The 13137-nt window shown below is 45.9% G+C and overlaps 1 protein-coding gene across 2 annotated transcripts in view; it reads right to left on the bottom strand.

Moving 5' to 3' along the window:
• Positions 1-12783, bottom strand: part of LOC149871313 (acyl-CoA 6-desaturase-like) — a 38270-nt gene extending 25487 nt beyond the window's left edge. The window contains exons 1-4 of one of the 2 annotated variants that reach the window (XM_090032301.1): positions 12271-12781; positions 4684-4794; positions 2251-2448; positions 1774-1875 (exon numbers count right to left, since the gene is read on the bottom strand). In XM_090032301.1, the coding sequence (XP_089888427.1) occupies positions 1774-1875; positions 2251-2448; positions 4684-4794; positions 12271-12477 (618 nt within the window). In that variant the 5' untranslated portion in view covers positions 12478-12781. Of the gene's footprint in view, positions 1-1773; positions 1876-2250; positions 2449-4683; positions 4795-12270 lie in introns of both variants that reach the window. The other variant, XM_090032302.1, reaches the window with a different exon arrangement.
• Between the last annotated feature and the right edge of the window lie 354 nt (positions 12784-13137).

The following is a 13137-nucleotide window of genomic DNA, read 5'->3' as shown; positions in this document are numbered from 1 at the left end:
CTTTTAAAAGGGTCTTAATGGAAAATAAACAAGGGGGTGGGGAAGTACTGGACAGTGCCCCTAGCAGTCTTATACCCTCATTGTCTCTCCAGCTCCTGAGAAATGCAGTCCCAAGCTGTGTCACTGCCAAGGAAGTTCAGGCAGGAGGCCAGCAAAGCATTTGCCTTGTGAGTGGCAAGACGCATTGTGGACTGCTGGCTTCTCATGCTGCTCCTAATCTCTTCCAAGAATTCAGAGTATACAGAGAGCCTCTTTTTCACAAAGTAGCCTTGAGTTTGGCTATGGAAAGATGATGAAGATACTTCGCTCTAATGAAGTATGTTGGAAAATGGTTGCCCCAGGACTCAGCAATAGTCCTGCAATTGGCTGTTGGAATTTCTCCATAAATGACTGACTAGCCATGAAGTAGGAGCTCTTGTTAGACTGCTGAGATAAGTTGTTTTGCATTATGCTTCCCTGGTGTTTTCTGTTCAGGATTTGTGAGTGATCATTTGTGGAGTGAATTAGGAAGGTCTGACAGTGAGAATGTTAAAGGTCCAACTGTGCCCACCCCTCATGCTAGAAGGAAATTTACTGCTCTGCTTACGATACCTAAATCTAATAGTTTATCCATGTGATGTGCTTTTATCTTTAAAGCCTGCTGATACCATTGTGCACCTGATCTCGTCCTCTGTCCTCTTTGGTATTTTGCCTGCCTTCTGCCTCATGTTTTTCTGTACTAACCAACCTGACCTGGAGAAGCAATTTCTTTTAGAACGCACTCTACCAGCTCATGTAACCTTATTCATATGAATGAAGCTCTACCTCTAGTCCCTTTGCATACTCTAGAAATAAATGGAGTCCTAGTGGGAAATGCCCTTCCTCCTCTCTCTGTAAAAGTATGTTAAGAAACAGTCAAACAATGTGTGTGCTGGTTGCAAACTAATAAAAAACTTCTGGCAGATACTTTCTGTGCTGGATACTAAGGAGGGCAGTGGAAGGGTATGGCCACATGCTATGGAAAGGCAGTATTGTTGCAACTCCAGGAGGCTGCTTGTTACTGCACTTGCCAGTAGATGAAACCCTATGTTGGGAAACACAAGCTATTTCTTATTGCTGTCATAATTATTGCTAGTGGTTGCAGTCCAAGCCTGTGCAACCAAATAGGCAATTGATAATATGTACCATTTCCTTGTTTCCTACAAGACCTCCCCTTTCCAGGAACATATGCTAGATCAGTGATCCTTAACCATGGTGCCTTGGAACAAAAGAAACCCAGAAGTTTTGACCAGGAATCCATAGTGTTAAAAATGTTCTGCGCTTTTGTGGCCTTTCAGAGTTCTTTGCAACTTAAAAATGGCTCTTGTCTTTTTCTGCAATCAAAAATGAGTGAAAACAAAGAGCCAGCATTTTCTGAGGAATGCCTTGAGTTTAAGGCGGGGGGTTGCCTTGACTCTAGAAAGGTTGAGAACAACTGTTCTACACAGCTGTATTGCACAGAACTCTGCATTGAACCTTATTGAGTTTGTGAGTGTAAATCAAGTAGTTCCACTGAAGTCCCTGGGAGTATAGCTGCTAAAGCTATAGTTGCTGGGACTATAGCTGTAAGTTGCTAAAGTCCTGGATTCACATCTGATCTTTGCTCCAGCTTCACAGGGAATCGGTAGCAAATTCATCTTCCCTGTGTGGGTTTATTGCTTTTCCATCTAAAGCATGTGACAAGGGACTGATAAGATCCCCAGACTTCTCCACTGCAATTGTCTCCTTAGCACAGAGTGTACCATCTTCCTTTACCTTCAGGTGCCCAATCACAAACTTGTGGACTATGTGGTTCCATACAGACTTCTTAAAGACAGAGAGGTGACCAAAGTCATGTTGCAGCCACCCAGCCTGGGCCTGGGGAAGAAAAGAAACAGGTCACAGGGTGGCTAGAACGCAAAGGCAGGCAAGATATAGAGTGAAAGGCAAGTACTGTGTGTGTCAACATGATGGTGTGTATGGTCCTACCAAAAGCAAAGGTATGGAAGAGGAGATGAATTTCTACGCTTGCTACAGGGGTTACTGGATCCAGGAGAGAGGGACATGGGAGAAAAAGGTGTTCAGGGAGCATGAACATTATGTGGTGAGGGGGTGATTGGTCTTGGAATGTGCTTCTAAAGGGAGTTTGGTACTAATCTTGGCAGGAAAGGCTCTGAACAACTGGATGCATGGATGGGTCAGCTTTCACAGAAGCACGTGCAAGTTGACTACCTAGGACCCACTACTTCTCACCTGGGAGGTTGCAAGGATGCAGGAAAGGATAAAAGTTGTGATCCAGCCGGTGCCATAATATGAAATCATTAACAAAGCCAAAGCTTCCATAATCAAGATATGACAGAGGTAAAGTGAGAAGAATACAGGATCTGCTTTGAACAAGTTCATTTCTTCTGCTGTCTTCCTCAAGGCTCGGAAATCCTCCACCAGCTGAGACTATGAAAAGGAAATGCAAAACAAAACATTCACTGTCTATACAGGTCTGATTTTTTCCCATGAAGCTTTGGGCTTCAACTCTAATGCCCCCATCACTGTTTTGGAACAATAAAGTCTACATACTCAGGCAGTTGTCAGCTGTTTCTCCAGGAATGTGATCCTATTCTCTCACCTTCTAAGATTAATTTTGCCTCCTTGACCTACTCTTTTTGAAACAGGAAGGGAGTTTAAGTCCAGATTCTTAGCTGGTGTAAGTCATCTGAGCCATACTGAAGAAATAAAGCTACATAAGTTTATACCAGGGATTTAAATCTCATTTTGACCACATGGTATGGCCAGCCTGTGGGCCAGGAATGAGGGGCTACCCACAAGGCTGAAAATATGATGGCAGTAGCTCCCAGAGTTGTGGGAGCCAAAGCTCTTGCAGCCACCAAATTTCTAGCCCCATGGACAGACCCACAGGACAGGTGACATGGCTCTGTGCTCTGGATCCATTCCTGTGGGAGTCCTGTGGGCTGTATGATCAGGAGGCAGCAAGGCAGGCCCTGTGAGGAAAGGCTGCGGGACCTGAACCTGTTCAGCCTCCAGAACAGAAGTCTGAGAGGGGATCTGGTGACCATCTATAAACTGGCCAAGGGGGACCAGCAGACAACGGGAGAGTCCCTGTTCCTCCAAGCACTACCAGGAGTAACAAGGAATAACAGCCATAAGTTGACTGAGAATAGATTCAGGCTAGGTATCAGGAGGCGCTACTTCACAGTCAGGGTGGCTAGGAGCTGGAATCAACTTCCAAGGGAAGTGGTGCTCACTCCTATCCTGGGAGTCTTCAAAAGGAGGCTAGACTGATGCCTAGCCGGGGTCATTTGACCTCAGTACTCTTTCCTGCCCATGGCAGGGGGTCAGACTTGATGATTTGCTCAGGTCCCTTCTGACCCTACCATCTATGAAACTATAAACTTGGCAGTGGGACAATCACTGGCAGTATTAATTGGGAGCTGGGAGCTTTAGTGATTAACACTACTACTACTGCTGCCATTGAATTTCCAGCACTGTGAGGAGCCCTGCACACCAGATGACAGCTTTATCGATAATATCTTTACCATGCCTGACTTGCATGAACCAAAGATTTAGCCTATTTTCTTTTTCCCTGAAATTACGATTCAGTCCATTCACCTATCCACAGCCCTGAAGCTCTGTTGTTGTGCGAGTGTTGCATCTAAAGCAGCCATTTTCTCTTTTTGACTGGTCAGTTGCTGTGTGTAGTCATTTATGAAGGTTAATGTAATCACCCCCTGTTGTTGATGACGAAAGTATATATTAAATTCCGTCATCTAAAGAACAATAGAGATGAGGAAGGATTTCACTTTAGAAAGCAGCCAGGCAGCACACAACATTTGAATAATGAATGAATGGAACATTTGGTAGGTGTATAGCACTGGTCCCATGATGTGAAACAAATGAGAGGACAGCTCTGCAGCTTTATAAGCACAGTACTCAGCCCAAACCATTTTTGTTTGCTTTCTCCCATTGGCATTTCATCCCCATGCCACATGTGCCATCAACATGGCTACTCTTTTGAACTACTTCTTCATCTGAGGGCTCAGCAGAAGCTGATCTGAATTTTGGAGTAGAATTTCCTTGGGGTGAGCCGTCTAAAGGATGTTATGGAGCAGACTGTAGAAGGGACAGGTGGCAAGCAGTATCCATGTCATTATTTTGAAGCCCTTTTATCCATAGCAAAAAAACCAACAAGCTCTATGAATGACTGGCAGAACCAGGACATCAGAATATGAACAGCAAGACTATTGATTAGAGATGTGTCCCAGCCCCAAAGACTGGAACCAGATCTAGCCTAATCTTGATTCTTTTCCCTTTCATTTTATGGGCATTGCAATCTGGATGCTAAGGGCTAGACTTGCCTGACTGTTACAGAAAGAAGTTGAGCTGCACAAGTGTAGCTACTGAAGAAACTGCAGGAATAGAACAGGAAGGCCTGTTGCAAGTATGGTATCCTCGTACTTGTCAACACTGGAACATACACAGAGGTGTCTTGAATGTGAGTGTCTTTTCCCCAGGTTTCTGTGCTCTCTGGAGCTGCTTATAGTGAGGCAGACTTGTGCATTGTGTATAACAGCACTGGACACAGGAACTTGGAGGGTGGCTTGATAATTAAGATGGAATGGGCAGATTATGGATTCCTGTCGAGCAGAAAACCCCTAACTGAGAGCTACTCACATTTTTATCTCGATCCTGGCTGGGTTCTCCTGGGGCAAGCTCTCCAATAAGTAATGGCTTGAGAAACTTCTGCACAAAGCTGGGATTGATGTGAAAGGCCCAGAAAGCATCCTGGGGAAGAAACACAGGTAAATAAACAAGATTCAATAGCAGCTATTGGCCATTTCACACTGGTTCATTCCTTTCTGTCTCCTGCAGTACCCTCCTCCACACCATTTTCCCATACTTATTCAGCAGTAGTATAATGGTATTGGCAGTAGCATAATGAAGGGGGGAAAGGGGGATGACTACAGCAACAGCCTCAGGTTATAACCCCAGAAGGGAAGGGGGTATGTGAAAAAACAGAAGCAGCTGCATTGCAGGACTTGCTGCTGCTGTGCCACCATCATCACAGGCAGTGATGTCACATTACACCATTGACCATTGGCTCAATTGCAACCCCACAGTACACAATTCTTCTCAATGCTGTGCTTCCAGGTCAAGAAGATAACTGCAATGTTAGTCATCTAAAGATGCTGATAGAAATCTGTCTTGTGGGATTTCCCAATAGGAATTAGGTACCTCATTGTTTGCTTTGAATGGAAATTAGGTACTTATGAAAATCCCAAGGGGTGCTCACTGATTTTAGGCATCTCTACCAGTAGGTGCCTAAATACCTTTCAAAATCTTGCCTTAAGGACTTGTGGCATTGCACTGCATTCAACAAAAGGTTCTCCCCACTCCACTGCAAGATCAAGTTTGCTGGCCAGAGACTCTCTGGCGCAATCCTAAAGCTTTTGCTTTTGATGGGTTGTAAACTAGTATGGTATCAAACCAAACACCAGAACTAGCAATGGCTACATTCATAAGTGTGTCTGAAAGCAGTGAAATTTTACCATTGGGAAAGCTAGTTCCTTTATAACCAATATATTATAAATTACAATGGATTGCTAACTGATCAAGAAAGATTGGTTACACTTACTGGTATATTCTATTGTAGAACTGCTGACTCCCAATAATCGCTTAGAAAACTCCATATGCTTTTCGTGTTTACTGTGTGTCTGGAAGGACCTAGATGTCCTGATTTGAGAAATATTTTGCAAGGTATATGTTGAGGCCTTAGATGTCAGGGAGAAAAGGCTGAGTCTGCCAGATTTATGTAGGGGACTTCCCTGGTATATAGCCAATACCCTTCTCTGTTCCTTGATAAGATTTGAACTAACTTCTCCCTCATCTCATGCTTCCTCCTACATATCTTCCAGCACCAAGATCCCACAGAGTCCTAGCAGGGAGAAGGACTGATACCTCCAAAGGTATTTTGCAGTTGTTCATAATCTCCCTTCTTTCCACCAGTCAGACTGTGGTCCAGAAAGGTGGTGCTGGTCCAGAATGATGGGGAGATTTTCATAAAAGTTACTCCATCCCTGCTCTTTCTTCCGTGAATCCCAGAACTATGTAGTAGCCGAATCTTTCCAGAACTTGCAAGTGAATTTTAGTTGTTCCCCATGATCCCAAGAGCTTCTATTACAAAGAGTCCCATCAGAGACTTGCTTATCTATTCAAATTGCCAAATTCCCAATCTACAATGTCTCCCGTGGCTTTAGAACTCAAAAGGGGATTCTGGGCATTATTCTTGTTGGGTTTTTTTTCCCCCTGATGCTGTATGCTGCATACAAGGTTCCCTCCAAACTGTGCATGTGCATGGCTGCACATGCTTTAAAATAATGCCGCATACCTGCCTGGAGAGGTGCATCATAAAAGTGACACTAGAAGAGGCATGGTGGAGGCACCAGGGCTGGCACAGGGCACTTACCGGAGGTAAGCTCAGGCAGCGGCTCCTCCCTAAGGCCATGTGTCTCCTTCCCAGCCCCGATGCCATGTGTCTCCTCACTCTCACAAGCATGGTGAGGTAGGACTGGGGGCTGGCGTAGGCTCTGCTGACGCTGGGATACTGCTCTGCTCCCCAGCCCTGATGCTACGTGCCTCCTCGCTCCTGGAGGCAAGGAGGGGGCTGGGGCTGGGAAACTGCTCTGCTCCCAGAGGCAATGCAGGGGCTGGGGGCTGGTGCGGGCTCTGCCAGTGCCGGGAAGCTGCTCTGCTCCCCAGCCCTGATGCCATGTGCCTCCTCACTCCCAAAGCTGAGGTGGGGGCTGGGGCCTGGAAACCTCTCTGCTCTGGGAGGCGATGCTGGGGCTGGGGACTGGCACAGGCACTGGGAAACTGCTCCACTCCCCAGCCCCAATGCCATGTGCCTCCTTGCTCCTGGAGGCGGGGGCTAGGGGTACCACCAGTTTTTTTGCCATTTTTTAGCCATTTAGCAGTTTGTCGTTATTGTCACTAGTTTATGCATTTGAATTTAAAGTATTAAAGAGAAAAAGAAGCTGAAAATGGTGTTTTTATCAGAAGAATCCTAAACTGTGTAATCTTGAATTTGGGAGTTCTAGTTACAGCTGTGTCTAAGGGCAGAGGCAGACAAAGTGGTTTGGGTGCTGTGGGGCAGACCGAAGCGGCGTGATCATAGACCGCCACATCTTAAAGGGAGCATTGGCTGCACAGTGTTTCTGCCCATTGCCAGTATGACAGCTTTCACTTGTCACACAGACAGGCTAGTGAATGTGGTCACCATGCCACCTAGCACAAGAGGGCTAACATTTTCAAGGGAATCAAAAGGGAGGAAAATTTAGAGACAGTTAGTTGCCTGACCCCCTTAGAGTCCCAGGATAATACCACCCCATGCTGCCACAACTCTTTTCACCCATGAAACTCAAAGCATTCACTTAAATATGTTTTGCAATTTTAATAATGTTACTCATTTTGCACAAACCAAGGCACAGAGAAGTGCCTTTCCATGGTATAAAAGCTAGGAATAGGACTCAGAAGTACCCACCTATTTTCTAAACACAAAATCCAGATTTTCATGTGCTTGTTCTCTGTAGCTGACCTACCTGGGTGCTGAGCTCTTTAGAAAATCTAGGTCTGACTCTAGGTGCTGAATCCTGAATAGTCTAGGCAGGGTCCAAAGCTCAATGGAGTCAATGGGAGCTTTTCAAATGACCTTCTTCCTTCCTTCCTCATGTTTTTGTGTGACAAGGTATTTAGCATAATTTGCAGATTCACTGGAATGTCAGGGCTATGCTGTAAGCACTTCTGTTCTGGCCTTGAACTTGTGATCTCTGTGCTGGCAACCATGTGTCTTAGTGCCCACACCACTGTAGCCCCCTTCAAATTACTCTAATTAGGACTTTGCATTGCACCCTAAGACTGCATTCTGCCCAAGAAACATTTGCTGACAGAAAGGGATGAGATGAAGAAGGAAGGGGGGAGACAATCCCAGTCATTTAACTTGAGGTTCAAGAAATGCAGGAAGAAGCCATGTCCTTCTGATATATGAGAAGTAAAGGCTAGAACAGGGACAGAGGAGGACAGAAACCAGGTACAGTTACTAGAAGAAAAGAAAAAGTGTAGGGAATAATTCAGAGGTTAAGAAAGCTGTACAATGCTAGCATCTTAGCAGGGAAAGAGGTAAACATCCAGCAGCCTAAGAGAACTGAGGGAAGCAGGACACAGTGCTGAATAAATCTGACTTACAAAATGCACATTTTTTGTAGCATTTGGATTTTCCAATTAGCTGTGGGAGCATCTTGACACCTCATTACCTCAGCGAGGGAATGAAAACCTCTCTTCTTAATGGGCAGCTTGCAATTGAGTGTTGAAAAAAAATACCCTTTTGGAATCAAGTGGGGAATAAAGGGAAAGCCTGTTACTGTAGCAGATTATTTGCAGTGAGACTGGGTCTGTTTATGCCTTTGTAACATAAGGGGCTGGCCTTGGTTTAAATCATCACTATAATCCTCTCATGTAGACAAGGAAAGCTGTGATTTAGACTGGCAGAGCTTACTTGGATATCAAATAAGAGTGAGTCCTGCTGATTCCAGCTACAGCTTGCCTGGCATGTATTTGAGAGTTAACACAGCTACACTAATGGCTGAAACTGGGACAACCTCCCAGGGCACACTGGGAATGGTTTGGAGCTCTTCTCCTTTTCTCTGCCCCAGGTCAAAGACACCTTGTCTTGAGTCTCTAAGTTTACCTACTTATATATCTGCAAACGTACTTGTATGGCCTCCCTCACTACAGTATGTGTTCTTCACACTCTTTAATGCATTTATTCTTGCAATACCTCTATGAGATAGGGAAGAGCTATGATTACCATTGCATATAGAGGATATTGAGGTATGGAGAAGCCGAGTGACTTTTTCTAAAGTCAAACATAAAAGCTGTAGCAGAGTGGGGACTTGAAACCAGATCTCCCCAGTTAACGTGGTAAACCCTCACAATAAGCTAATACCCCCAGAATTTAATGGAAAAAACCTGGTTACCTGAATTCGATTCCTTTCAGATACTGGCTAAAATGCTTACCTAAACAGAAAATCTCACTTGTTAGATGTCAGCTTTCAGACCTGTTGCCACAGCAAATTCATAAAATAGACCTCCTCCTCCTCATTTGTGTTTAAAGCACGCTCCTGGTCCCTTCATCGGGGATTGGGAGTGGGGTGGAGGAGGCAGGGGACAAATGAAGCTTGTCTAACTAATGGCGGTCTATCTATACCTTTCCAAGGCTATAGGCATTTTCTTATTTGCAAAGGGCCAGGTTCCTATTCAGGTGCCTTTGAGGCCCTGGATGTGAGGGAGAACAAAGACCAAGTCTGCCAAATTTATGCGAGGGTCTGCCTTCCCTGTCAGTGCACATCACTGTGTCACCATGTAGCAAATAATCATGGAGGGATATGCATGGGAGAAAGGGTGTGAAAAGAATTAAAGTTTGCGATGGATATCCAAGGATCCTTGCTGCCCGGTCAGTGACTCAGAGCAAAGATCCTGGGGAAAGACAAGAGAGAGGGCCTGGACCACAAGGGAAATGAGACATTGCCAGATGTGTATCATTTATACCATGAACTAGTGGAATTAGTGTGTCTTCTGAGGAATGCTCTGGTCTCATCCTGATTACAGCCTTGGAGTGGTCTGCTGAGCCACTTGATGTTAATGGAGGGGCAGCTCAGAGAAGCAGTTTCTGCCTGCCTCTTGGAAGGTATTTTCATCCACTTGTATTTAGCCTGGTGATTCCTTCTCTACTTCCTTAACATGCACTTCCTAAATACATTGTGAGTATTTCATAATGTATCTTGGGAAAGATGCTTTCCCTCCATCTCTGCTCTGGATCCTTCTTTGGGTCTTGGAGGGGCTTTGAAACTTTGAGCAATGTCCGATTGTTTCATGCTTCTACGAGAGGGAAGGGAAAGGAGCTGAAACTGTTTAGAAATACAAGTACACACGTGCACAGTATCAGAACAAAAGGGTTTCTCTCTAGTTTCATTTTGACCTTGCACCTCCCCACTACCCTAGCACATGTCTCAAAGGAGACCCCAGCAGGTGGGTTCATTGAGTCCTTCTATTCAAGGATGGCTGATAAAGAGTAGGCATGTCACTGACATATGCGGTGGGGAATGTTTCAGTATGCCGCCATGGAAGCATGAAGAATGCCATCTCCTGAATATTTAATACTGAGTTTCTCTCTCAACAAGATAAAGATGATGACAGAGTTGCCCTTTCATTAGATATACCTCTTACATGTGCAATTTCTTTTAGGGTAGGAGGTCATGAGTTCAGGTCCTATACTGGGATTGTAGGGCACCCTCTATGCCTTACATAAGGAAAGGTGGGGTAGAAGATGGACTCTGAGAAGTGATGAGGTATTTGGATATACTACAGCCAGGTCTGGACTGCCTGACACCAGTGAGATGTCCAGTAAGGTTGAAGGTTCATGGCAGTGTGAACATGTCAGCGGGAGTGAGGGAAAGGGTTGTCCTGATCTCTGTCAGTTAAGCAATTTTTAATCTCCAGAGATGGGGGTTGTAGCCTGTGTGTAACCTGTGATGCATGTGAAGGCACTATTGGTGTGCGTCGCCATAGTGCAGCCTATGATGGACGTTTAGGTGTTAATTTTGTGAGTGCCCTAAGGGCTGATATTTTATAAGAACAGGAAATAAGATTTGCATTTCAGACTTATGGGGGGGTTTTTTTGCAGGGTGGTGGTGGGGGGGAGCATTGTTGCTACCGCTTCCATGTTCCCACTGGACCACAATTTCCTGGAGCACAAAACAAAAAGCTGTCATTTTTCTTGGCATCATTTTCCAGCTGAATGAGGTTATTTTGTAATCATAGATTTCTTTTAAAATAGGAAAGTTGTAAAGCAAATGCTTCTTCAAATCCCTTTGACCAGCACAGCTTAGGAGAAAGGGGACCTAAATCTTGGGCTACATTTAAATCGTTCGCTCTCCTTCTGTGCTTGTTTCTCTGAAAACTGTGGAATGGGTTGTAGTGGGGGAGAAACAGCCTCGCGGTGGAGCCACAAATGTACATCAAGATCTTTCTCTCAGAGTGACAAGAAGGCCAAATGCACTTGGATTTACAGCTGCAGGTATTTGAACCAAATTCTCCTATCTTTTACACATGTACAGCCCCTCTGATTTCGGTGGGTGCGCATTAATGCACCTGCAAGGAGAATTTTGACCATTTATTCCCCTAAGAGACTGTGATGGAAGGAGATAACGCAGCAAGGCACATCACAGTGTTTTAAGGAAAATATTCAGTAATAACCTCAGAGCCAGTGACTGGCAGCAAGTACAGATTGGTGGATAGCCAGGTGTTTGTAATTCATGCAAATTCTGTCACATCTACCATTCCTTTCTGCAAAGGAGCTCACAAATCATGGTAAATGAATGGTTGTCCTTTCTTGCTCCTTGTCATCTCCAGTGTTCATAATCTCTGAAGAGCTACAGTGCAGCATAATTATTATTAAAGGTGGACTGATGCCCTCTTCTGAGCACATGCTCTGACTGCAATTTTGGAGACAGTGGCTTGGGAAAAGCCAGACTACAGCCAACAGAGGGATAATAGATGTGTTCCTTTTAGTTCTCATTTTTCAGAGAGGCACTGAAATGTGAGACAGTACTGAGGAAACCAACTGTTAACTGCAAGAAGCAGCTGTGCGCAGGGGCAGCAGCCAAGGGAGAAATGGATACTTTTCTTCCAAACCTGTGGTAGAAACCTCTGGAGGATTCCCTCCTGGGGAACCACAAAACAGCTCCTGCTGCTCCACCTCTGCAGCTTGCCATCCGCACAAAAGCCTCTTTGGATTATAGGAACCCATTTCAACCAGGAGAGATCCTTGATCATAACACTGAAGCAACTAGCAGCATCTTACAAACAGAAACAAAGTGGGAAACAAGATGTGCCTGGCAGTCTTTGAAGAGCAAATCTCCAGAGCCAGATGGTCAGCTCCTGTCCATTACCATTGATCATTGGATTCAAAAGAGGCATAGATTACTTGGATTCAAGAGTGCTATATGCTAATTTATACCAACATCTCTCCCCCTTATCCCCCCTCCATTTTTTTTTTTTTTGCATCCTGGAGCTAAAGCTCCCAAATAGATCAGTTGTAAGTACAGCAGGTGTTAGGCAGGGAGACAGCAGCACAAAGAGTAAATCCCTGCGGGGACCCCAGCCTCAGTGTCTCCACTGGAGAGAGCCCAGCGCAGCTGTCCTTACCGTGGCATCCTCGCCAGCATAGTGGCTGATCACGCGGTGGCCCCCAGGGTGCCTCCTCACCCAGTTGGTGATGTTGTAGACCTTCCTGTCGATCACCAGCCACTTGTCTGTCTTCAGGTTGTGCTTCTGGATCTCCTCCCAGCTGTAGAAGCGGATCTGGGCCTCAGGCTCCCCCGTCTCCTCGCCTTTCTCCCCCCCTTTCCCCATGGGCCGGCCTTGCCTTGGCCAGAAGCAGACACTGCCCGGTCCCTGGCTGCACCCCCGCTCTGGCCTGCAAGGGAGGAGGGTTTCCTTCCTGGGTGAGCTCAGCTGATCCCCGGTTCTCTCCCTTTGCCTTCTCTCATGTCGTTCCTCCCTCCTCCTCTTTGTCTCTGCTCCCCTCTCCCCCCTGCCGGCTGGGCGGCCGCCCCTCTCCGCTGCCTGCTCGGAAGTGCCCTCTAGGCGGCTCTTGCCGGCACTTCTGGACTTTCCCCTCTCCTGCAACCCTGCCCGGGGGGAACCTCAGCCTCCCATCCTCCTCCATTCAGTACTGATGGGGTTTCCACAGTGATCAGCAGAGCTCCTGCGCCAATCCCGGCTCTCCCCCAGCAGCGCTGTACTCTCCCATTGGCCGGCGCTGATCTTTCGAAGGGAAGCAGGCTGGAGTCCAGCAGAGCCTAAAGAAGCCTTGACATTGTATCCCACTGGGACTGGGGCCAGGGGGGCAGCAGGAGGGGGCATTTGGGAATTAAGGTAGCAAAAAAAAAAAAAAGGGGGGGGTGCTCCCCTCTCTCTCTCTTTCTGCTCCTTTGTGCATTTGGGCTCAAACTGTAAAAAAAAAAAAAAATGCCATTTCAATCCTGCCACCTCTTTTCTTAATTAGTCTCC

The sequence above is a fragment of the Crocodylus siamensis genome, chromosome 2 (assembly GCF_052110815.1).
Source record: "Crocodylus siamensis isolate JL-2025a chromosome 2, ASM5211081v1, whole genome shotgun sequence".
In the NCBI taxonomy this organism is placed as follows: Eukaryota; Metazoa; Chordata; order Crocodylia; family Crocodylidae; genus Crocodylus; species Crocodylus siamensis.
Note: the sequence above shows the minus strand (reverse complement) of the source record. Positions and strands in the feature narration are given on the sequence as shown.